We start from the raw sequence: 23,718 nt of genomic DNA, 5'->3' as shown, positions 1-23,718 counted from the left end.
CCACATAGTCCAGGCTGGCCTTGAATTTGGACCCTCCTGCCCCGCCTTGCAGAGAGCTGGCATCACAGATGTGATCCCTTTATCCCTTTTTCTTCCAGTAGCAAGCACTGAACTCGGCTTTCTGCACTAAGCTACATCTCCAGCTCTTTTAAATTCTGAGATAGGGTCTCACTGCTATAACAGTAAATTGTGCAGCTGGGATTACAGGTGTGCTCCATTGTGCACGGTCCCTTAATAACTCTTAATGCATCTCCAGACCTCAATGCTGCACCCCCATACCTGGAACGCCTGCATTCTGGGGAAGCTGAGGCAGGAAGATCGCGGTGAGTTCAAGACCAGCCTGGGCCACAGCATAGTGCGTTCAAGTCCAGCGTGAACTACAGAGCAATATCTTGTCTCAAAAAGCCAAAAGAAAGAGCTGAGGGTTTAGCTCAGCGGCATAAGCACCTGCCTTACAAGCCTGCAGTTGTGAGTTCCATCCCCAGTACTGATTAAGAAAAAAAAAAGGCAAAAAAAAGAGAAAAGTTTATATAAAGTGATCCTAAAACCAAAAATTTGCGACACACTGCTTTATGTGCAACAATGTCCACTACACAGGTGATGCAATTACCACTGCAATTTCGTATTGTTTGTTGTTTTTTTCCTTTTTATCGGTACCAGGGATTGAACTCACGACTGCCTGCTTGCAAGGCAGGTGCTTATGTCGCTGAGCTAAACCTCCAGCTCCTGCAATTTTGTATTGCTTCTTGAAGATTTAGGATTAGTTCAAGGATACGTCAGTGTAGTGTCGGGCATTGTACCCAAATCGCCTTATGTCAGGGAAGAATATCTTTGTCAAAATCTTTAAACAGGTGATGAAAAGACTTCTTCCTTTCTTTCTTTATTTTTTTGAGACAGGGTCTGGCTATGCAGTTCTGGCTGGCCTTGAACACTATGTCTCACAGCGATCCTCCTGCCTCAGCCTCCCGAGTGCTGGAATGTCAGACGTGTACCACCACGCCCAGCAGAAGACATTCTGAGCGAGCCTAAAGTCTCAAGCATATTTCACGGCTCTCTAGCTCGTTAACCACTGCGCGATCCTTCTCTGTGGTAGTTTCTGCGAGGCACTAAGTTCCTGTGCTCTCAGGCTGGTTTTCGCTGAAGATCTGTAGCTTCCCGATTCCGAGCTCCGCTGGGGAACTGCAACTTACGAGGTTCAAAGTGGGGTTCTCTAGGGATTTAGTGAGGCTCTAGGAATGTGGGCGTTGCTCTCACGAACCTAGGTATCACACACCGCCTTCAGCGGACCTGACCAACAACAACAACTTCTGTGGCTGGGACCCACTCACAAGCGCTGAAAGACGTCCCCCGGACTCTGATTGGCTGCACTCCGGCGGCGGGCAGGCGACACGGCTCTGGATTGGACGTCAGCATCTTATCCGCCCCCAACCCGATCCGCTCCCACTCTCCCGCGCTGAGTGTTAGTGAAGACTCCAGCTCTTCTCCTGCCTCAGCTTGGGCGGGGGATAGCCACGCCTCCCGGAACTCGTAGCCACTGAAAACCGGAGTTTTCGGGGGCGGGGCCTCCAAGGTGGCGTTGATTGGCTGTCCGGGAACCGTCTCCCGTCGTGCACTGGGGCGCTGGCGACTCACCCGGAAGGGGAAACCTTGATTCTGGTTTAAGGTGGTGTCCTGGGGGAAATAGGCGCTGCTCTTAGGTAAGTGGGCGTGGGCGGGACTGCGGGGACTCCGGCTGCTCACGGGCGAGGGGTCTTGGGCACCTGAGTGATGGCCTCACTTGACACCCTAGGGAAGGGGCTGTCTTACACTTGTGATGAAGTTGAGGGCTTGCAGGAGACCCTCGAGAGAAAACCTGGCTTTCCAGTTTACTTCGTGTGAGGGATCTTTTCTTCCCACTCTCAGTCTCTATCGGGAAAGGGCTAAGGATGGCTACGAGGGCTCCCAGCTCGTTAAGAACAGTGGAGATGAGTGGCTGTAGTTAGAGTTTGGTTAAATTTTCCGAAACAACTAGGTTTTAGGCAATGGCGAATATTGTACGCGCCCACAGCAGACGTGCTGGTTTGTTTGTGAGAGCCTTTGTTACCTTCCGAATGGAAAGAGGAGCGGGTTGCAGACGAATTAAAACAAACAAACAAACATGAAACAGCGTTGAGTGGTTGAAATCACACAGCTTGGCCAGACAGGGAATTTCTCTACCCTCTGTGGGCGTTTGTTTTCATACTGAGCATCGAATTCAGCCTTTGCCCTAAGCCACGTCCCCAGACCTGGTTGTCTTTTGAAACAGCGTCTCGCCGAGGCGCTAAGTACCCCAGGCTGGACCCGAACTTGTCATCCTCTCGCCAGCCCTCCCAGAATGCCGTGCTCACAGGGCCACGCCCCTTCCTGGCTGAATTTGTTTAAGATTTTGAAAAGTCTTAAAAACTAACCTATGCTGTAAACAGCAAACAGCTGAGTTCTCTCTCAGCGCTATTGGTGCTAGTATAGGTGGAGAAAAAATAAATGACACCTCACTTGTGATCAAAAGGGCTGAGCAAATATCGCCCTGTAAATTGTGGAAGGTAAGTGGTTTCTGACTGTCTTTGTATGCTGCTGAAATGATACCGCTAAAGAACCTCCTGGGCCTTATTTTCTTCTGGGAAATGTCTGTGGGAAGGAAGGGGGTGGCGAATAGTAGTTGCTAGAAATTATTACCTTCACTGTGGATTTCTATATTTGTCCCTGTTTCAAATGAAAGTTACAACCAAAAGTTTCTCAGTTCCCTTTAAAGTCAGATTTCAGCATACTACATCTCAGGGGCTCTTGTATACTTTTACTTATTTTGTGCTGGGAATTGAACACAGGACTGTCTCACTGAGCTTTATCCCCAGCTCACTGCTTTTTAGTTTGAGACAGGGTCAATCTTACTTCCTCAAGTTGGGCTCGAACTTTTGATCTTATTGTTGCAAGCTTCCCAGAATGCTGGGGTTACAGATATGTGCCGAGCCTTTTAAAAAAACGTCTAGTATATAGATATTTGTTCCTAAGTGATAAAGGGCTTAAAGGGAAGAACTATCACAAGGAGATGATACAGGACCCTGTCCAGATTGTTCTCCTGACCAGAGGTAGCGTGAGCTTTGCTACTGACTTACGGTCCTGAATTTTGCAAAGTTTTCTGGATGCAGAAGATAGAAACTCCACTGACGGTGTGGGTGACTGCAGTTTCCTGGAAGATATCATTGTTCCGATTATTACTTTTGTAGAAAGACTTCTCAGAATGTTTAGTTCTCTGTTCCTGAGCTGACAGTTTACCAAATGCTTGAAAAGAGAAGAGAGAAAAACTTTTTTTTTTTTTAAATCCAAGGAGATTTGTCTGCTCTTCCTGGTCATAGCGCCTGGACTGCTTATCTCCGGAATATTGTGGGTTCAGGGGAGACTGTCAGCAAGAATCCTGTCCAGTGTGGCACTGAAATTGCAAAACCTCGGGTTCACTCCAGATGCAGCCCAATTTTGTCACCTGCCATGTCGCCTTGTCTCTGTGTGCAGTGTCTGTCTGCAGAGAGACCTTTTGGTATATTGGAAAGAATTACAAAAGCTGTTTGCTCTGCTAATTTCACGCTGTAAATGAGTTCCTCCTTTTTTTTTTTTTTTTTTTTTTTTTGAGACGTTCGCCTTGTGTTAGCAAAACATAAAATAGAGGGAAGCTCATTACACTGTCTTCTAATGGTAAGGCAGAACTAATAAGAGAATGTGTTTAAAATTAATTGTGGGACTATAACAGCAAGTGGGTGTGTGGATGGCGCTGGGCGGGGGAGCTGAGCGCGGGTCTTGTGTTCCCAGGAGCTGGCCCAGATCATTCGTTGGCAGTCCTTACTGGCTGAAGTCTGTTTTTATTTCAAGGTAAATTGGAAAGGGAAATTAAACCTTATTGTTCCGCTCTTAAGAGAGGGGAAGGGGACGGAGCAGCAGCCAGGGTGGGTGCTGTGGGAGTGGTTTTAGGAATGACAAGATTAGTGCTGTATTTTAACAGAAGGTGACATCATGGGCCCCTTTGGACTCCAGGAACCCTGAGCTGCAGCCTTCACGGTCCCCTTGTTGGAGTGGGCGATGTCGCTCTGCATGTAAACGGCCACACTGGGGGACATCAGGGCTTAGGCTTTAATGAATCTTTGCAAAGGAGCAAATGCGTCCTGAGCCGACCTGCGCAGCTGCAGGCGTGGGGCTGGGACACAGCGGATGGCGTGTAGCACAAGGAAGTGATTACATCGCTCGCCTGCAGTGCCAGGGAACAGGTTCAATCAGGGAGCCTCCACCCGAGGAGCATCCTCTCAGATGCTCCCTGGAGTGCTCCCCTCTCTGATCCACCTGTCAAGAGGCGATGGTGGCTTAGGAAGACAAAGAGCCCCCTGCCCACCTTGGTTTTTGTACGTTTGGTTTTCTCTCAACATGGCCAGGAGGGGGCGCTATTAGGCTCGTTTACAAAGCTTTGCTCCCAGTGCCTACCATTTGGGGTAGCTCCCGCATCCATCCTTACAGCAAGGATGTTTTATTTTTTTGAGACAGAGTCTCACTATGTAGCCTAGGATGGTCTCAAACTCACAGCGATCCTCCTGCCTCAGCCTCCTGAGTGCTGTGATGACAGGTATGCCACACTAAGCCCAGCTAAAGCAAACATGTCACATGTCACAACCCAACCTGCCTTTCTGGCTGCCTCAGGCATGCTCCCTGTGGCCCACAGCGCGTTTTGGGTGGAGGTGGTCTTGGAGAGCATCTCAGGAGTAATCTGAGGACAAAGTCAAATCTCTCACGACTTTACCTTTGCACTGAACTACTGTAGGGTGCTATGTGTGTTGGAGTTTTCATTTTTTGGTTCCTCTTTAAGTTTTACACATGACCACAAAAAATACCTTATATATATTACCTGGGTTTCCCCGGGGGGTGTCTGTTAGGAACTTTGAGGGTTTTGCCCGGGCAGAGATTGAAAGGGCAGAGGCAGAGGAGTAACCATCTTGCCCTGTGTGCTCTGTCCCTGTCAGATGCCTTCTTGCAGCCGGCTGTGGGTGTAGGATGTCAGAGAACCAGGAGCAGGAGGTGAGGTTGGTCCTGGGGCACGACTGGGTATGGCGGGGGGGAGGCACAGAGAGAAGACACATTCGGGCACAGAAAACGGGGCAGGGTTGCTGTTCCTGGTCACACTTTGGTGGCCCTGACAAACGCCACAGGAAGCCCAAAGGAAGAAAGCAATAGCAGTGACATTTTGGGGAAGGGATGCTCCTTTTTTGTTTCGTTTTGTTCTGTTTTGGGTTTTTTTTTTGGAGATAAGGTCTTTTTTTCTTCTTTTTTAAACAAGGTCTCCCTGTATAGTGCAGGCTGGCCTTGAACTCACTTATGTAGCCCAGGCTGGCCTGCCTCAGCCTCCCGGGTGCTGGGCTTACAGGCACGCAGCATCAGCCTGGCAGGAGATACATAGAGTTTTGCTGTGTAGTTCAGGCTGGCTTGGAACCCAGTAGTAGCCTAACCTGGCCTAGCTTGTGGCAGTCCTCCTGCCTCAGCCTCCTAAGTGCTAGGATTACAGAGGTGTAGGTTGGAATGTAGACTTGGGGCAGAGATTTTTGTCTCTTGTGATGCTGCCTCTTCCTCCCCAGGGCTCAGCACAGGGCTTGACAAGAGGCAGGTGCTTGGAAAATAGCGTTGGATCTAATGAACAAAGAAATGCAGAAAAGTTGGGGCTGGGTAGGAGGGTTGGGTCCTCCACTGCCCACTGAGGGCCGTTTCTCCCCCACAGGAGGTGATCACAGTGCGCGTTCAAGACCCCCGCGTGCAGAATGCGGGCTCCTGGAACTCCTACGTGGACTATAAGATTTTCCTCCATGTGAGCAGGCTTGGGGCATGGGGCATGGGGGGCCTTAGGTGGTCCTCACCTAACCCCCTGCACTGCCTCTCTGCAGACAAACAGCAAGGCCTTCACGGCAAAGACTTCCTGTGTGCGGCGCCGCTACCGGGAGTTCGTGTGGCTGAGGAAGCAGCTGCAGAGGAATGCAGGCCTGGTGTGAGTTGCTCCTGGTCCCTCACGCTTCTCCAGTTGGCGGGTGCTGGAGGTGCAGCTCCGGCAGATCAGCTCGCAACTCACCAGGCATTGAGAAAGAGAAAGGCCCCTTCCTTCCTTTTTTCTTCCCTTTCTCCCTCCCTGCCTGCTTGGCCCCTTTCTCCCTCTCCGTCCCTGCCCCCACAACCCTGGTCCTTCTGGTCTCACTATGTAGCCCAGGCTGGTCTTAAACTCACGGCGACCCTCCTGCCTCAGCCTCCTGAGCGCTGGGATGACAGGCGTGCACTACCACGCCTGGCTTCTCCCCCTTTAAAGAGAGCTGCGTGGGTTGGCCATTTCTTCAGGACACTTCCTTGATCGGGGCTGGCGTGGCTGTCCCAGATGTGACACTGGCTGTGACACCTGGCTGTCCCACTGTGACTTCACAGCCCTGTGCCCGAACTTCCCGGGAAGGCCCCCTTCTTCGGCAGCTCAGATGAGTTCATTGAGAAGCGACGCCAGGGCCTGCAGCACTTCCTGGAGAAGTGAGCGGACAGCCGGGGGCTGCAGGGTGGGCGTGGGGTGACGCAGGTGCCCTGGGATACCAAACCTGTTCTGCTTCTGGGGGCCCTCAGCTCCTTGGATTTCCTGTGATGATGCCCCTGGCCGTGGTCCCTGTGTCACCCCAGGGTCTTGCAGAGCGTGGTCCTCCTGTCGGACAGCCAGCTGCACCTCTTCCTGCAAAGCCAGCTCTCGGTGCCCGAGATAGAAGCCTGCGTGCAGGGCCGAAGCCCCACCACAGCTGCTGAAGCCATCCTGCACTATGCCATGTCCAACTGTGGCTGGGCCCAGGAGGAGAGGCCAGGCGCAGCCTGCCGGGCCCAAGGCGATCAGCCCAACAGGTAAAGAGTACTCTGTGGTCACTGTTAGGGGAAGTAGGGTCTCAGCAGGGGGGCTTTGAGGAAGGCTTTGTTCTCTGAGTTCGGGTTCCTGCATTCTAAATGAGAGAAAGGGAAGAAGGCTTTCTCTCACTTCCTGGTTTTCTCTTTTTTTTCCTGAGACAGGATATTAGCATGTAGCCCAAGCTGCCCTTGAACCCCTTTGTGCAACCCTCCTGCCTCAGCCTCCCAGGTGCTGGGATTGCAAGCGTGCGCCACCACGCCTGGCTGTTCTTTGTTTTTTGAACACGTACATATTCTAAAGAAAGAAAGCTGGCCAGGCACTTTGGGGCTTGCCTGTGATCCCAGCTACTTGGGAAGCTGAGGCAGGAGGAATTCGAGGTCAAGGCCAGTCTGGGGAACTTAGAGAGACCCTGTGCCAAATTGAAAAGGCCTGGGGGTAAACTCAGTGGTGGTGCACATGACTGCCTTGGTGAGGCTCTGGACAGAGTTCTAAGCGCTGCAAAAATCCAACATCAAAAGAAGCCCTGTGCTGAGAGAGTGCTTCTCTACTCCCCTCTGGTGACCTTAGACATTTCACACACCCAGGATACCTGATTGAGCTGGGTGCAGTGGTGCACCCCGTCATCCCAGCACTTGGGAGGCTGAGGTGGGAGGATCACCATGAGTTTGAGAGCAGCATGGGCTACATAGTGAGTTCAAGGGCAGCCTGAGCTTTGCACTGAGACCCTGCCTTGGAAAAATAAAAAATAAGCAGAACAGAAGAGAGATGTGGTTGTGTTCTGGCTTTTTTCACATTTGTGTATTGATGGTGGTACTGGGAATTGAACCCGCACCTTCACACTGAGCTACGTGGCCCAGTCTTTTATGTTTTTTTTCATTTTGAGGGAGGGTTTCACTAAGTTGCCCAGGCTAGGTTTAAATTTGCAATCTTCCTGCCTCAGCCTTCTAGATTGCTGGGGTTAGGGACAGGGACTATCATGTCTGGCTAGTGTAATGTTGTTGTTGATTTTTTCAGGATGTGTTGGGGTCTTTTAAGAGAGGGTCTCACTTTGTAACCCAGGCTGGTCCTGAAGTCACAAGGACCCTCCTGCTTCAGCCTCCCAAATGCTCACTCACTGGCGTGCACCACCGTGTCTAGCCAGCATGGCGTTTCCCAAGTGCATCCGTCTGGATGAAGCTTCCTCCATGCTCGGTGCCTTTGCAGCCTCGTGGGAGTCCACAGCGTGGATGCCCCGTGTTGAGTGGCTGTCCGTGTGACTGTCTGCCTATCCATCTCTACCATCTGATGAGCCGCTTCTTTCCTCTCCCCTCTCCAGTTGCTGCTTTCTGCCGAGGTCGGGGAAGAGGGGCTCGCCCTCACCGCCCCCCAGTGCTGAGCAGGACCACGTGGCAGTGTGGGCCCCTGTGGTGGACTCCGAGGCGCCTTCCCTGGAGAGCCCTGCGCTGCCGCCCTCCTCACCCCGGTCATCCTGTGACTGCACAGGGCCTGATGAGGGACCCTCTGCTTTCCAGCCTGCAGGGTCAGCTGCGGGAGGTGACTGTGTGGTGCCTTTGGACGCTGGCCAGATGGACGCAGTGTGGGGAAACTGAGGTCTGCTTTGAGCTCTGGGCTCTACTTTAAACAGTCAGAATGAGCAGGGCGTGGTGGTACAGGCCTGTCATCCCAGCACTCAAGAGGCTGAGGCAGGACGGTCACTGCCAGTTCAAGGCCAGCCTAGACTACACAGCAAGACCCTGTCATAGCTTCCCCCCATAGGAAAAAGAAGATGCAGGCAGGACACTGGGTCCAGTGGGGTGGGGACAGGGTGGGCACGTTAGGCTGGGTGCACAGAGGTCGGTGGAGATGCTTTTGACTCCTCCATAGAACAGGTGTTATGCAGCTGTTGCTAAGTTACATGCAGGGCCAGGGACTCTGAACAGGAGCCTGGATTTAGTCTCAGGGGAGCTGAGTGGTGTGTGGCTGTTACAGCCCCAGGTGACTGGCTTTGGGGATCAACGGCCGTGTCAAACACTGCCAGCAGCAGTGCTCGTGGGTTGTATTCCCTTCTTGGCTGGTTTCTCTGTTCTGTTCTTTTTCTTTTTCTTTTCTTTTTTTTTTTTTTTTTTTTTTTGAGACAGGGTCTCACTATGTAGCCCAGCCTGGTCTTGAACCTATGGCCATCCTCCTGCCTTAGCCTCTGGAGTGCTGGGATGACAGATACGCACCACCACACCTGGCTCCTCTCTCTCTCTCCTTTCCCTTGCCTTGCCTTTCCTTCTTCCTTCCTTCCTTCCTTCCTTCCTTCCTTCCTTCCTTCCTTCCTTCCTTCCTTTTCTGCATCCTGTGTGCTGCACCTAGGGCTGCCCCACTGCACCCCTCCCCCTTATTTTTATTTGGAACCAACTGTCTTGAGCTGCCCAAGCTGCCCGGCAACCTGCGACCCTCCTGTGTGAGCACTGTGTTTCGGGCCCCTGGGCTCCTGCCCATTTCCTTGCCCAGAGCGTGGCCACGTCCCACGCCTCCCTTGTCCTTGGTCACACCGCCAAGCCGGCCAGGCACCGTAACGCCTGTGGCTGTGGCTTCTGTGGCTCCCAAGACCTCAGCCAGCTGAGTGGGCCCGGGAGTCTGACAGCTCTGTGCCTCTGGCGAGGGACGTGGTGGTCTTGGCTGGAGGGAGGGGCAGGTGCTGGGGGCTTTGTCCTGGAGGAGCGTGGTTCTTTTCTCTGTGGGGCCAGAGTGGCCTTTCTGTTCCAAACCCTTTTCTTCCTCTGTAGCAGTAGCTCCCTGTCCCCAGGGCTTTGGAGGCTGAGGTGTGGCCAGGAGGCCACCTGTTTGGTCCAGCAGGTGCTGCCCCAGGCTCTGGAAGAGCAGCCTGGGGGTTGGGACAAGGGATAGTGAGGCCCTCTGCCTGGCCCCAGGCCTGTGCCCCAAAGCCATCCTGTCTGTGACCGAGCCTTTGTCACTCCCAGCCTTTGTGGTGGTGCCTCAGTTCAGAATTGAGGGGCTTTGGCTTGAAATAAAACGCAAGGATAAAATCCAGTTGTTGTGATTCCTGTCTGGCCAGTGTAGTCCCGGCTGGCCCAAGACCTCCCAGTGATCCTTCTGCCTCAGCCTCCTGAGTGCTGTGGCGACCACGACTCTGCACCACTATGCTGGGCAAATCCTGAGTTTCCCAGCATGGGAATGAAACCTCAGAAGCAGGCAGTGTGGCTGCCCTGTGCCACCTGGGCATGCTGCCTTCTCGGAGCCACAACCTTGTTAAGTGTAATTTACCTGCCCTGTCGCCCTGCAGCCTGGTTGCCTGGCAGGGCCAGGTGCTGCACGGGAAATAAAGTTTGTCAACAGGCAGATGGGGACCCGGGGCTGGCGCCCACCCCTCGCTCCTGCCCACCTCCCCTGGGCCTCTCCATCTGATGCAGCAGAGCAAGGCGAGGCTGGAAAATCCACAGTGGCAAATCCAAAACGTCAAAGGAAGTTCATTTCGGAGGGGGCGGCAGCCCGCGCGAAGGCGACAGATGCTCGGCTAATGGCATCCGGCCGCCGATTGGTGGGGGCGGCTCATGAATATTAATGAGCCCGGGGCTCCAAATGGTGCAGCTGTGAACCCAGCTGTGCGCAGCTCTCTGATCTCGAAACTTCCAGACAGGGAGCCAGGGGTGGTCCGCGGCGGTTCCTCACTCCGCCAGCGCAGCAGCGCGCTCGCCGCTTCGCTCCACCGCGCCCGCGCCCGGCAGCAGGGCGGCTGCAAATTTCCCTGACGCCCAGCTTTTTCCTAACGGTCGCCAGCAGTCCCGGTGCCGTGCTGAGGCTCTGCTCAGCTAAGAACCCCGCGCAGTACCCCACCAACGTGTTCAGGCCCGGGGGGGGGGGGTTCCCCCCGCGGGATGGGCCCACCCAGCTGTGTTACAGGATGAAAACATTTTGAGCCTAGGTAGTGGTTTTTGAAGAGCCTGGACGGTTGCTTAAGCCACCCTTCTTTCTCTGAGACAGGGTCTCTCTAGTTGGCCTGCAGCTCACAGCAACCCTCCTGCCTCAGCCTCATTAGTCCTGGGGTCACAGGCCTGCCCCGACACGCCTGACCTCCCCATCTCTCTCCCAACAGCTATTCCTATGGCCTAAGACTTGTCCTCTGTTACTGAGGCGAGGTAGTGGAGCCTGGGAGTGTGTGGGGTGTTATTTGGTGAAGGGTGTGTGTGTTTTTAGGGGAAGCTTTGGCTTTCTTACATAAGAAGAGTAACTTTGTACGCATTTTATCTGACCTCAGTGCCAGGTGAGGGGGGTAGGCAGGTTTTACCTTGTTTTTTAATTGAGAGGCCAGGTGTGGGGGTGCACACCTGTAATTCCAGCACTGGGGAGACTGAGGCAGGAGGATCACTGGGAGTTTCAGGCCAGCTTGGGCTAAATAGGAAGAATTTATTTCAATAAAACAAAAACAAAGCATATCTTTAGGTGATCAGAGTATATTTGCATGACAGGGGTACTTAACCGCTGAGAAATTATTTTCCTTAAAACCTTTTTTTTTTCTTTAAAGTTAAGCCCACCATTACTCTCAAGAACAACAACAACAAAAAAAATCCCCTGCAGTGGTTTTCAGGGTTGTTCCCTGGAAGAAGATCTCACTCTGAGATCCTTAGTTTCTCCATTGCTGCGTCCTTAGATAACGGCATCTCCTTCTCTACCAGATGGCTTTCCTTGCGGGGAAATGGGGACCTTTCAGCCATCGTGCTGTACACACTAAGTTAGCTACTTTTTTTTTTTTTTGAGACAAGGTCTTGCTGTGTAGCCCACGCTGGCCCCAACTCCCAAGGATCCGCCTGCCTTAGCCTCCCTGAGTGCTGGGAGGTAAAGCCTGTGCCACCACACAGGGTTTGCTGAATATTTTTAACAACTTGAGGTGGGTGGAGCGTGGTCAATGAGCCCAAGAGTTCCAGGGGCTTTACAATAGAACCGGAAGTGCGTCAGCCCCAGGGCTGCCTTCCGAGGGCGGTGGGGGCAGCCAGTCCATCTGAGTGCCCCCAGGGGATGCTGAATCAATGAGCCCGCGCTCCCCGCCCCAGGATGTGGTGCTGCAGAGCCATGTGGCCTCTGAACCCGGGGCGGATGTCAGCTTTCCCACCTCTCTGGAAGATTTCCTTAACTTTTTAATGGTTTTGGTTTTGTGTGCTCCTGGGGATGCAGCCCAGGGCCTTGACCCTTCTGGTCAAAAGTTCAACCACTGAGCTACAACCCCAGTCCTTTCTAAAAATATCGAGACAGCTTCTCAGTTGCCCAGTTTGGCCTGGAACTCAGGACCCGCCTGCCTCAGCCTCCTGAGTAGCTGGGATTGCACTGCACCTAGCCCAACTCACTTTGAAGCCCCTCCTTTGCCCTTTATCGCTGCTCACTAAGGAACTGCTTTGAAGACCCCTGTGCACCCAGCTGACCAGCCGGGCGCTAGGAACCATAGCTAACATCTCAGAGAAACGACCTCGAGAGAGAAACAGTTCTGCCTGGATGGAGAGCAAGAATGCTGGAGACTCCAAACCTCAAGGTCCAATAAACACGTCTGTTTTTCTTCTTTTCTGACATGCAGTCTTGTTATGTAGCCCAGGCTGGCCTTGAACTCCCAGTGATCCTCCTTCCTCAGCCTCCTGAGGGCTAGGATTACACGCCTACGCTGCCACAAGGTCCCTTTCCTGGGGAAGTTTATAGGGTTTCTCTCTCAGGCTGGCAGGAACACAGATGCTTCTGTAACCTTCAGATGAAGGGAAGCCCCGGGCCCAGATTTCCTGTGCTGCAACACAATCTGGCCTTCTTTCTTCCCTGCTGAACCACAGATTGGAAGATCCGCCAGCTCCTTCCCTGCTACCCTAGCCCCGAGTGCCCCTCGCCCTGGCAGCCATGTGGGCATGGGAGCTGGGTCCTCAGCAGAAGGTCCGGTGGCAGTGGTGGTTCAGCTGGCCCGCCTGGGAGCTGTAGTGTTGGACACACCTTGCCAGTTAGGGTGCATCTGCTCCTGGGGTGCTGGCCCTTTAAGGCCGCCCGCTCCTCCTTGAGAGATGAGGCTGGGAGCACAGAGGCGCTGCTGATGGAAAATGAGTGTAATTATGAGCCGGTCCCAGCAGAGGGACGAGTTCCAATCCTGCTAATAACCCTTCCAGGTGCCTGTGCCGCAGACCCGGGGGAAGTAGCTTCGCGGGGCCGAGGCTGGCACCAGGCTGACTCTGTCCCTGCCGCCTGAGCAAGTGGATGTGACAGAGCCCAGGGCCCTTCATCCTGTCCCCACCTCCTCCAAGACCATGGGGTTGGGCTGTTTTGTGTTAATTTGGGGGGTTCTTTTATTTCTTTGAGATGGGATCTGGCTACGTAGCTCAGGCCGGCCTTCAGTGTGCCTTGAACTTGCGATCCTAGGGGTGACAGATGTGCGGCCCAGCATATGCACGATCGGATCCCTGAGGTTCAGGCCTGGAAGCACTCGAGGGTCCTGTGTGCCGCATCTTCCCGGGCCTGGCCTGCAGCCTCTAGCTGGCTTCTGTGAAGGGGGTGCAAGCTTCCAGGGAGCAGGGAAGCTCTGAGCTCGTGCTCAATGCCGGGGCAGGTAGATCTCAGTCGGAGGAGGCTTGGCCCCTAGGAACACTTTTGCAAGGTCTAGAAACACCTCTGTCCTCCTAACTGGGATCAGGGGGTGGGGCAGGGACCAGGACTGCCTGTGGAAACGCTCCCCAGCACCCTGCTGCACAAAGTAGACTTTTCTGGCTCAAACTGTCAGTGATGTGAGAACAAAATGCTCAGCTCTTCCAGTGCTGCCCCCGCCGGACCCCTAGCTTGGATGCGATGAAAAAATCATCTCAAATCTTCAGATGCAGCCAGGCACTGTGGCACACGCCTATGATCCCAGCACTCTGGATGGAGGCTGAGGCAGGAGGATTGCAAGATCAAGGCCTGCCTGAGCTATTTAGTGAAGCTCTCTCTTATATCAAAAGCCCAAAAGAAAATAAAAGAATCCAGATGCAAAGTGCTGGCCCTGGAGAGTGGTGGCTAGAGTGAGCCACCCCAGTGTCCCTGGCACAAGTGAGGGCCAGGCTGGTGGCCGGTCTGTCGTTCTCAGATGGGACGAGAGGGGCCAGCTGCTTCCTGTCAGGTCCAGAGCCACTGCAGTGTTTCTGCCGGTAGCACTGCACCAGGTGGTGGCAATACCCTGGCCCTGAGGGACCTCAGGAGGGAGCCAAGCACACACAGCTGCCATCAGTGGGCCGGCCCTTCACAGCTCCTGGAGCAGCCGAATGGCAGCAAAAGGCCAACCGGCAAGGTGATTCCTAGAGAGCAGGCCTGTGGGGGCAGGAATTCTGTTTTCTGGTTTTTTGAGACAAGATCTCGCTCCATAGTTCAGACTGATGTTGAGCTCACTATGCAGCCCAGGCTGGTCTCAAAGTCACAGCAGTTCTCCTGCCTCAGTCTCCCGAGTGTTGGGATGACAGGCACCCTGTGTTACCTCAATTTCTCTGGACATCATTCTGTTATTTGCAGCCGCTTGGAAAAGGTTTTTATGCAAAAGAGGCTACGTCTTAAAACCTGTGTGTCCTTACCCCTGTCCAGGCCATTGGTTCACCCTAAGGAGAAAAATAGCAGATTTGGGGAACAGTTAGTTTTTGATGGGGAAATCAGGGGAATAATCTCAATCTCTTGGAAAACAGAAATCTCTTCCTCACTGTGAGTTTCAGGCTCCTGGAGCCACAGTCCGTAAATTCCAGAGGGGCCGGAGACGAGGGGAGGGGAGGAGCGGGCCTGGGAGCCCACACACTAGAAAATGAGCCCGAGTCAGCAGGCTGTGAAGCCGCTGAACTTCCGCATAGACGCTGCCGTCTGCACAGCCAGCCCTGAGGTTTGCCTGGCGCTGTGGGAATTCACAAATCAGCGACTCTCGGGATTTATCTTCCAAGCTGCTCCCCGAAGGGCCCTGCGGGAAGGGCTTTTTCCCGTTTCATTTTCTTAAGCCAAAGAGGATACCGCTGTCCCTGGTATCTGAGAGCTTTACTCTTGAGATGAGAAAGGACAGATGTTTGTTTCCTGATTTTCCTTTCTTTCTCAAAATCAGCGCCATCTTTCTCAAAGTGGTTTTGGTTTTCTGAGACAGGGTCTCGCCAGGTAGTTATGTAGCCCAGGCTGGCCTAACACGAGGCGATCCTCCTGCCTCAGCCTCCTGAGTGCTGGGATGACCCGCGTGCTGAACTCAGACTGCTTTTGAAGGTGATGCTGGGAACTGGCATGGAACTTGGGGGCCTTGCAGCTGGCCCCCCAGAGCTGCTAACAGCAGTGGAACTCAGGCGAGTCAACCAAGCAAAGCGACTGATGAAGAATTCCCAGGGCTTTCTCGTTTCCTCCTCCCCATGATATTTTGTGTGATCTCGGCCAATTAGTCACAACCTCTTCCATCCTTTGTTTTCGTCTTTTGCAGACTAGCTGGTTAGGGCAGCACAACCTGAGGTCAAGGCTCCGGGTGAGGTCTTCTGATCAGAAAATCTCTCAAAGGAACAGTGGTGGTGCACACCTGTCATCCCAGCACTTGGGAGGCTGAGGCACGAGGCTTGCCATGAGTTCAAGGCCACCCTGGGCTACCTAGGGAGACCCTATCTGAAAAGTCTCAGAAAACCAAAACCAAAACCAAAACGTTGGAAAGAGCGGGAACAGCCCCTGACCGGCTTCCTAGGCATCCCTTTGCTTAGGTCATTGGGGCCCATCTACTTTTTCTTAACAGCTGGCCAGGCCCAAGCTCTGCAGGGTAAGATGCCCAGGGCCTTTGCAGTGTGGCAAACGGTCTTTCCCTGTGGTCCACGCGTACCAAGGGACCGTGATGCCCTGGGCACTGCGGCTGGAGGCTCGTGTTGAGCTGAGCCGTAGTGAAGACTGGTTTGGGGCAGCGGCGCGGAGGTGTCCTGGCCTCCCTGCCCTTCCGCCGCAGTCCCTCGGGGCTCCCCGGGACAGGTTGGGGTCTCGCGTGCCCCTCCTCTGATCACACTGGAAGGACACCCTCGTCCCCGCCTGTGGGCCGGGGTTGGTGCTCAGGTGTTGGAGGAGCGGGGCAATTGGCGCTCATCTGTTCCCCTGCTCCTGTGCTGCCACCTAGTGGTGGCTTCTCCTTTAACACAGGTGGTGGTCACGGAAGGTGACCGTCCCCTGTGCTCCCTTTCATTGCAGATCCCAAGTTTTCTCTCCCAGACCCAAACGGTTTCAGTTTCTTACCTTTTTGTTTGTTTTGGAGACAGGGTCTTGCTATGTAGCTCAGGCTGACCAAAAACTCACAGTGATCCTCCTGCCTCAGCCTCCCGAAGGGCCACAATAGGCCTGCTTCAGGCTTCCAACCCTCCAGGACTGCCCTTACTAGGAAGTGTCAGTAATAACATCCCTGTGGCTGCTCGGGACCTTCTCCAAGTTTCTCATGCAGTTAGGTCACTGCCTGACTGCTAACCGTACTGAGTGCACACTGCATACATGCCAGGCATTGTGCCAAGTACCCTACACGTACTAAACCTTTTCATCTTCCTATTTACCTAGTGACTCACCAAGGAGAGTATACTCACTGGCTTGGAATTCTCAGTGATCCACCTACCTCAGCCTCCTGAATGCTGGGACCACAGGCATTCACCAATGCGGGCTATAGTGTTTTGTTTTGTTTTGTTTTTTGGTCTTTTTGAGACAAGGTCTAGCAATGCAGTCCAGACTGGCCTTGAGCTCACTTTGTAGCCCAGGCTGGTCTTGAATTTGCAAAGATCCTCCTGCCTCAGCCTCCCAAGTGCTGGGATTGCAGGAACGCGCCACCACGCCGGCTACAGTGTATGTTTTAATCACTACTTTGCCGCTTTTGCAGTTCATAGATAACCTAAGTGCTGGGTGCAGGGACAAGAAAGAGCACGCCCTGTGCCAGGGAGCCCGCCTCAGAGGACCTCCTCAGCCCCTCTCTGGGCCTTGGTACAGACTGACGGGCACATGCGGCATGGTTAGGGCCGGGCTGGGGAGCTCTCCAGCGTGCTGATGCGGGCCTGGCGCCTGGCTCTGTCGTGGGGAGATGCGGTAGAGAAAAGGAAAAGCCCAGAGTGCTGGCACACACCTGTCATCCCGGCACTCAGGAGGCTGAGGCAGGAGGATTGCTGTGAGTTTAAGGCCAGCCTGGGCTACCTAGAGTGACCCTGTCTCCAAAAACAGACAGGCAAACAAACAAACAAACAAACAAACAAAGCAGAAGATGATGAAAAGCAAGCAGCTGAGCAGAGCAAGGCGAGAAGCCTGCGGCGGCTGGCAGACCCGGGCTCCGAGCTGACTGGGTCTTGGTGGCCACCCGCAAGGCACCTTCTCTCCTGGCTTTTGCATCCCTCTGGCCGTCCCTGCCCGCTCCGCTGGGGGTGGGGACAGTGGCATCGCGACACTGAGGATCTCCTGTGCACAAGGCGGCAGGTGAACCACATCTGGAGTTTATTTGCGCTTTGCACACCAGGGAGCCCGCGGGGAGGCGGAGGGGGCGGGGACAGGCTGGGGGGGCGTGGGGGGGGCAGGGGCGGGGCTGCATCTCCTCCCTCGGTCTCCACCCGGCTGCTGGGACTTGATGTCTGCAGAGAAGAGGGGTCTAGGCCAAATTCTTGATAGTCTGAGTCTCCATCCTGCGGGGAAAATACACACATAGGCTTTCACAACTCAAAATGCGCGCATGTGCCAGGCGTGGTGGTGCATGCTTTTAACCCCAGCACTGGGGAGGCTGAGGCAGGAGCACCATTGCAAGTTAGAGGCCAGCCTGGGCCACATAGTGAGTTTGAGGCTGGCCTGAACTGCGGAGCAAGATGCTGCCTCAGAACACAACGCAGACCCCCCTTGGGTAAGGGCAGTTCATTGACGGTGGGAGGCTCTGGTACCTGGGTCTCATCTGTCCTCCACATCGAAGGCAGCGGTGAGATACTCCTTGGGCACGATCCCCACCAGGCTGTTCAGCTCTCCGACCCACCAGCCATACATGTTGTATTCCTGCAAAAGCGGGAGGGAACACATTGGAGTTTGTGCTGCTTCTGGGGACCCTGAGAGCGACGGCCCAGGCCACTCTGCTGGAAGGGCTGAGGCTGGAACAGCAGTGTGAACTCCTAGCATGCCTTGGATTATTCAGGACGAGAAAATCGTCTAAAGGAGGAAAGCAAACATGTCCGATGGGTGTGGTGGCACACACCTGTCATCCTAGCACTCGGGAGGCTGAGGCAGGAGGCTTGCCATGAGTTTGAGGCCAGCCTGGGCTACAGAGTCAGATCCTGGCTCAAGCAAAGCAAAGCAAACAAACAAAACAAAATAAAACAAAACAAAACACAATGTCCATTTCTCCTTCATTCCATCTATATAGAAACAGGAAATCTGATGCCATTAAAGATCCCAAAGTGTTTTTAAAATTGATTAATCAGCTTTATTTTCTTGAGACAGGGCCTTGCCATGGAGCCCAGGTTGGCCTTGAACTCCTGGCACTCCTCCTGCCTCCGCCTCCGCCTCCGCCTCCGCCTCCGCAGTGCTGGGGTCACAGGTGTGCTCCACCATGATGCTTCCATTGCTTTTCTGGCCTCTATCTCCCTTCTCTGCTTCTTGAGTTTTGCTCCCAAGCAGCCTTCAGATCTCAATGCCCAAGTTGTTCCCTCTCCAGAACCTGCTCCGGGCCGCTCTCTGATGGTGGCAGCAGGCAGCGCCGGCTCAGGGCTCACTGTGCTGAGGCCCAGCCACAGTGCGTCTCCTGCCCTTTGCTGGGCACCAGGCCCTAGACAGGAAGTCCCAGGCCGGACCCAGGCAGCTTTATGTGCTGCTGAGCTCTTAGCTGCGGCTGGGAACCAGCCCCAGTGTGCCTGCCTCTTGCCAGGGGGGGCTGGGCGCAAACGCAGGCCGCCCTGGCCTGGGAGTTTAGATTCAGCAGAGCAGTATGGCTCTGCCCGGCTGACTCCAGGGTGCTCCCTGGCGACCAACTGGTGGCAGCAGGAAATGATCAACTTCCCTTTGGGGAGACCACCTGGTGCTCTCTGGCTACCAGGAAGTCTCAAATGCCCTAGGAAGTGACACAGCTGGGCTGATCTTTTTAAAACTAGGGAACTAACTGCCTTTTAAATATTGATGTTAAGAAACCAAAAGCAGCCAGGTGCGGTGGTGGCACATGCTTGTAATCTCAGCACACTTGAGGCTGAGGCAGGAGGACTGCCAGTTCCATTTCCACCTGGACAATTTTGTTAGAACCTGTCTCAAGATAAAAAATAAGAAGGGCAGGGATGTGGCTCGGTGTGGAAGCCAGCATTCAATACCCAGTACTCCAAAAATAAAACCCTGAGCAACAACAACAAAACCGCCCAAGTGTCCACTACCTTTTCCTACACTGGGCACTCTCATAATTTTTCCTCCCTCTGGCCACTCTGTCCTACAGTTTGAACTGCCTTATGGGAAATTACCCAGAATCCCTCAGCCCATGCCACTCACCAGTCTATGCCTATCAGGCCATTGTAAAGCTCCTCTTAGTACAAGTTATATTACTGTCATTTTTGAAACAGGGTCTCACTATGCAGTTCAGTCTGGCCTTGAACTCTATAGCTCAGACTGGGATTGAACTCCTATGGATCCTCCCGCCTCAGCCTCCCAAGTGCTGGGATCACAGGCACCACCATGGGTTTGTCTGATGTCTTTTGCTGGAAGCCATTGGGCAGATGTGGGGTGTGGCCTCCCACTGGAGGGGAACGGGCACTGCCACCTTTATTACCTGCAGGGGCTCAGGGAAGGCTTCAGGACCCTCTCCCTGCCTTGCCTTAACATCCTTGGCCCCTGGAGTGGTAATGCCAGGAGCGGGGACCAGGCCTCAGGCAGGGGCTCCCTGCCAACTCCGATAGAACATGAGGCCCAGTGGGCTACCTGCTCCTGTTGGAGGGGCACTGTGACCTGCTGGCTGCAGAGGTAGTGGTCATGCCACACTGGTGAGAACCGGAACAACTGCAATCAGCTCTTCTCCGGCCTGCAAAGCACAAGAGTGGGCAGAAGTGCGCAGAGGACGAGCAGTTGGAGCTGTCAGGCAGCCGAGCGCCTCCAGCCCCGGATAGAGGCCGAGCGGGTGGCCGAGGTTTAAATGCATGAATGGAAAATTTCGCCTCCTTCCCCACCCCCCCGCCCCACGCAGCGCTCTCGCCCAGTCTGAACACCACGAGGTCTTTTAAAATAATTTCTGCTTTGATGAATTGCTGGGGAGTCCGCGATCGCTCATAATCAAAGGGAGAAGAATGCAAATGAGATCCGGCCGAGAACTCTCCCCGCCAAACGTTTATTTCACTGTGCGGTGCCAAAAAGAATTAAAACAACATTAAACTCGCAGCAATCACGTTCAAGCCCTCGTTTTCAAGTGCCAAATTGCACCGCTCTGGATCATACAGATGTTCGTTAATTATGCTAATTTTTATTAAACCATTAAAGTGGAGAGCCCCGGCTCAGCCAGGCAGACCCCATCTCTCAGTGAACTCTACTCTTGTCTAGAGGTGATAATTTACCGCATTTTCATTAAGTTGCTGATTCTTGGGTTTCAGTTCATGGATGGCAGAGAGTACTGAATTTCTGGGATCAGTGTTTTCCGTACAGCCCCAACTTCTCTTTGCCCAGATGTTTGGAAAAACTGGAAAAATACTGAGAGGCTCCCAGATGACCTGCAATCCGCAGCATGGGTATTTTTCTACCTTGCAAGTTGGGGGGACAAGCATCTCCGAGTGACAACGCTCAGTTATGTGCAGTCCCTGCTCCTGAACCCTTAAAAGTTTAATGACACAGAATTTTTACCTGAAGATGCTTTAGATAAGAATCTAGAAAGTTATTTTTTTTAGTTTTTGGCTTCTATGGAGATGGGGTCTCAGCATGGAGTTCAGGCTGGCCTTGAGCTCACTATGTAGCTCAGGGTGGTCTTAAACTCATGGCAATCTTCCTGCCTCAGCCTCCCCAGTGCTGGGATTAAAAAGTTATTAATAAAAAACCCCAACAAAGGGGCTGGGGATTTAGCTCAGCGGCATAAGTGCCTGCCTTGCACGCAGGCAGTCGTGAGTTCGATCCCTGGTACCGATAAAAACGAAAAAGACAAAAAAAAAAAAAAACAAAAACCAAAAAACAACCCAACAAAATCCTGCCTATCAGTGCTTCTTCTTGCCGCAGAGTCCTCAAGTACAGTGTGTGAGGTTTGTTTGCATCATAAATATTTCTAGGTTTGATTAAACATCTTTTCTGGCACTGACCGTGCCCCACCTCCTCGAACCCTTCCCCGACACACAAAGCTTCAAAAACGAAAGTCAGCTTTTGGAGTCCACTGTGGGATGGTGGACGCCGCTGTCCTGGAGGAGCGGAACCTGAGTGAAGCAAGGGACAGAAACAATCAGACACGTTTGTGCGGGTGCTGCACACAGCTGGATGAAGGATTTATGCCGCTCAACTCCATTCACATGGAAAAAAAATCCTACCAAACCTGCCATAAAAAAACCCCCAGCAAATTCTATAAACAAAAAGCAGTATGGCCCCGACGCCAGGCAGGACGCGCAGCCAGATGCGCAGCGTGACTCGGCCTCCAGCGGTTTCCCATCGCTGTTTAGGGTCACGGCCCTCCTCAGCCTCCTCCTGTCACTGGGTCCCGAGCCCCTGTGATAGGTGTCAGGGGCGGGATGGAGACAGCAGCAGGCGCCCATCATAAGCCTTGGAAGAAATTAAGTGCCCGCCCCCCATTGCTGCATGGCAATCTCTCTCCTCCCCGCTGGCCCTATTTGCAGGGCCGCTCTGCGGCCCCCCTGGAGGAGCGGACCATCCCGGAATGACCCTCTCATTCTGGGCGGAGAATCCAATTTCCAGCCTCAGTGATTCTTAGGCTGTTCCTGCCAAAGGGAGTCACCGTGTGCCAGGGCAGGGAGCGGGCACCCCAGGCCCGGCTGGGCTCAGCTCGGGTGCCCGCCCCAAAGGGGCATGAGAGGTGGCCTGGGCCTTGTCCCTGGGGTGAGGCCCAGACTTTTCACCTGATTTTCACAGGGTCGATGAGCCCCCCAGAAACTCCCCCACCAGTGGGGGAAAGTCCAGTGGTCTCTGTGGGCGAATCTGTACTTCGTCCCAATGTGGACGCCTCCTGCCCCTTTATATAACAAAGGGCACAGCAAGGGAATCACTGGTCCGCATTCCTCCTATCATTCCCAGTTTTTGGGTTTGTTTGTTTTGATTTTTGAGGCAGTCTTGCTGTGTAGCCCAGGCTGGCCTCAAGCCCCTAGCAATCCTCCTGCCTCAGCCTCCTGATTGCTGGGATGACGGACATGTTCTACTGGGTTCCTTGTCTTAAGCCCTTCACCTACAGCCTGCTCACCCTATGGCCCAACTGAGCTTGCTTATCCTGTGTAAAGCACTGTTCTCTCTCTCTCTCTCTCTCTCTCTCTCTCTTTCTCTCTGGTACTGGGACTTGAACTCAGGACCTTACACTTGCCAGGCAGGCACTAGGCTGCTGAGCTAAATCCCCAGCCCAAGTGCTGTTCTCTTTAACACTGTGGTGCCTTTTCCTAGTGTCCATTCCTCTGGGTCCATACCATGCCCAGTGTCCCTGAGAACCCTCCTCTTCCACACTGACAGGATTCTCAAGCTTCCATGGAACAAGAGTCCCAGAAAACAACAACCACCAAAGTTCACAACATCAGCATTGTAAACAAGAGAATCCCTCTTCCTGAGGACCATACATCAGCCTCGAACAGAAAAGATCAATGCACTCTGATATATACATGGGAATCGCCGATCAGTCACGCAAGTATTGGTTTATGATTGCCTATTTCTCTTATTGGTGTTCAAGGCATCACACATTATTAGTACAGACAGGACACAGAAGTTTCTGAGTAGATTCTCTTTTTCTTGGTTTTATTTATTTTTTGTTTTGTTTTGTTTTTGTTTTTTTCCTTTTTATCGGTACCAGGGATCGAACTCACGACCGCCTGCTTGCAAGGCAGGTGCTTATGCCGCTGAGCTAAACCCCCAGCCCCTTGGTTTTATATTTTTGAGACAGGGTCTCCCTATACAGCCCAGCCTGGCCTTGAATTTACCTTGAAGCCTGGGCTGGCCTCAAATTCACTGTGATCCTCCTGCCTCAGTCTCCTGCGTGCTGGGATGACGGGTGTGAACCACCATAGCTATGGCTGGCCCAGTAAATCCTCACATCTACTTTGGATCAACTCATACCTTGGATCAGCCTGGGAAACTTAGTGTTTTCTCAGGATATGGTCAGTGAACAAGCCAAAACCTCTGGGTCAAGGACCCTTCTGCTTCTGGGGAAACAAGGCTGGGAGCAGAAGATGGTCACAAGGGTGAACAGGACCCATTTTCCAGAGCGGGGACAGGGAAGGCCCAGCCAGGTGGTGGGTGCGCTAGCTGCAGGGGAGGGCTGGAACCCGTGCGGCCTCTCCAGGCTGTTTTATCCTGGGCTTTAAGTTCTTGGCAATTATCTTCTCCTTTTCTGTGATTCAGAGTTTTGGTCTATAAATCATAATAAAAATGAATCATTAAATGGGCCTCCATTGATCCAGTTTCATTTATGGTTTCCTCTCAAGGAAACTGCTAACCTGAGATGGGGGGCCCGGAAGTGGGGGAAGATATGCCAGAGGAAGAAAGGTGGCCCCCGGAAGACTGGGGTGGCCAGGAAAAGGGCTCGAGGGGCCCAGGGCCACACCCTGCCTTGCCGGAGAAGAGGAACGGGTCCCCAGACAGAGGGGCAGAGGCCACTTGGGTGCGAAGCTCAGGGGTGTGCCCAGGGGGTGAGTGTGGAGCGACTCCGCCCAAAGCGTGCAGAGCCTGTGCACAGACAGGTGTGCAGTGGG

At 53.5% G+C, this 23,718-nt stretch overlaps 3 protein-coding genes across 6 annotated transcripts in view; 2 read left to right on the top strand and 1 right to left on the bottom strand.

The window, feature by feature from the left end:
• Pnpo (pyridoxamine 5'-phosphate oxidase) overlaps window positions 1–23,718 on the top strand; it is a 235,028-nt gene that overhangs the window by 110,650 nt on the left and 100,660 nt on the right. The window lies entirely within an intron of this gene.
• On the top strand, window positions 1,547–9,922 carry Snx11 (sorting nexin 11). Of its 2 annotated transcripts, XM_063251433.1 has the most exons (9): window positions 1,547–1,697; window positions 3,817–3,876; window positions 4,540–4,618; window positions 5,013–5,067; window positions 5,762–5,848; window positions 5,925–6,025; window positions 6,451–6,546; window positions 6,691–6,903; window positions 8,220–9,922. In XM_063251433.1, exons 4-9 carry the CDS (start codon window positions 5,044–5,046, stop codon window positions 8,491–8,493), a joined length of 795 nt encoding a protein of 264 aa, XP_063107503.1. In that variant the 5' UTR covers window positions 1,547–1,697; window positions 3,817–3,876; window positions 4,540–4,618; window positions 5,013–5,043; the 3' UTR covers window positions 8,494–9,922. The 2 variants fall into 2 exon arrangements, with proteins under 2 accessions (XP_063107503.1, XP_003467105.1); XM_003467057.5 differs by lacking the exon at window positions 4,540–4,618 and having other exon boundaries at window positions 1,548–1,697.
• Skap1 (src kinase associated phosphoprotein 1) overlaps window positions 8,972–23,718 on the bottom strand; it is a 222,539-nt gene continuing 207,792 nt past the window's right edge. For both annotated transcript variants that reach the window (XM_063251430.1, XM_063251432.1), the window contains 2 exons: window positions 17,764–17,872; window positions 8,972–17,514 (listed from right to left, as the gene is read on the bottom strand). In XM_063251430.1, coding sequence (XP_063107500.1) covers window positions 17,771–17,872 — 102 coding nt within the window. In that variant the 3' untranslated portion in view covers window positions 8,972–17,514; window positions 17,764–17,770. The remainder of the gene's footprint in view (window positions 17,515–17,763; window positions 17,873–23,718) is intronic.

This window comes from Cavia porcellus, unplaced genomic scaffold (assembly GCF_034190915.1).
Source record: "Cavia porcellus strain 051 isolate PalLab524CR breed Dunkin Hartley unplaced genomic scaffold, mCavPor4.1 scaffold_6, whole genome shotgun sequence".
Taxonomy (NCBI): Eukaryota; Metazoa; Chordata; class Mammalia; order Rodentia; family Caviidae; genus Cavia; species Cavia porcellus.
This window is presented reverse-complemented; position numbering and strand designations above follow the sequence as displayed.

Bases quoted from the DNA above. Each gene is read 5' to 3' on its own strand.
- Snx11 (XM_063251433.1), top strand. From the start codon at position 5,044: ATGTCAGAGAACCAGGAGCAGGAG. The intron at 5,068-5,761 runs GTGAGGTTGGTC...TCTCCCCCACAG, and splicing joins CAGAGAACCAGGAGCAGGAG to GAGGTGATCACAGTGCGCGT. The intron at 6,547-6,690 runs GTGAGCGGACAG...GTGTCACCCCAG, and splicing joins CTGCAGCACTTCCTGGAGAA to GGTCTTGCAGAGCGTGGTCC.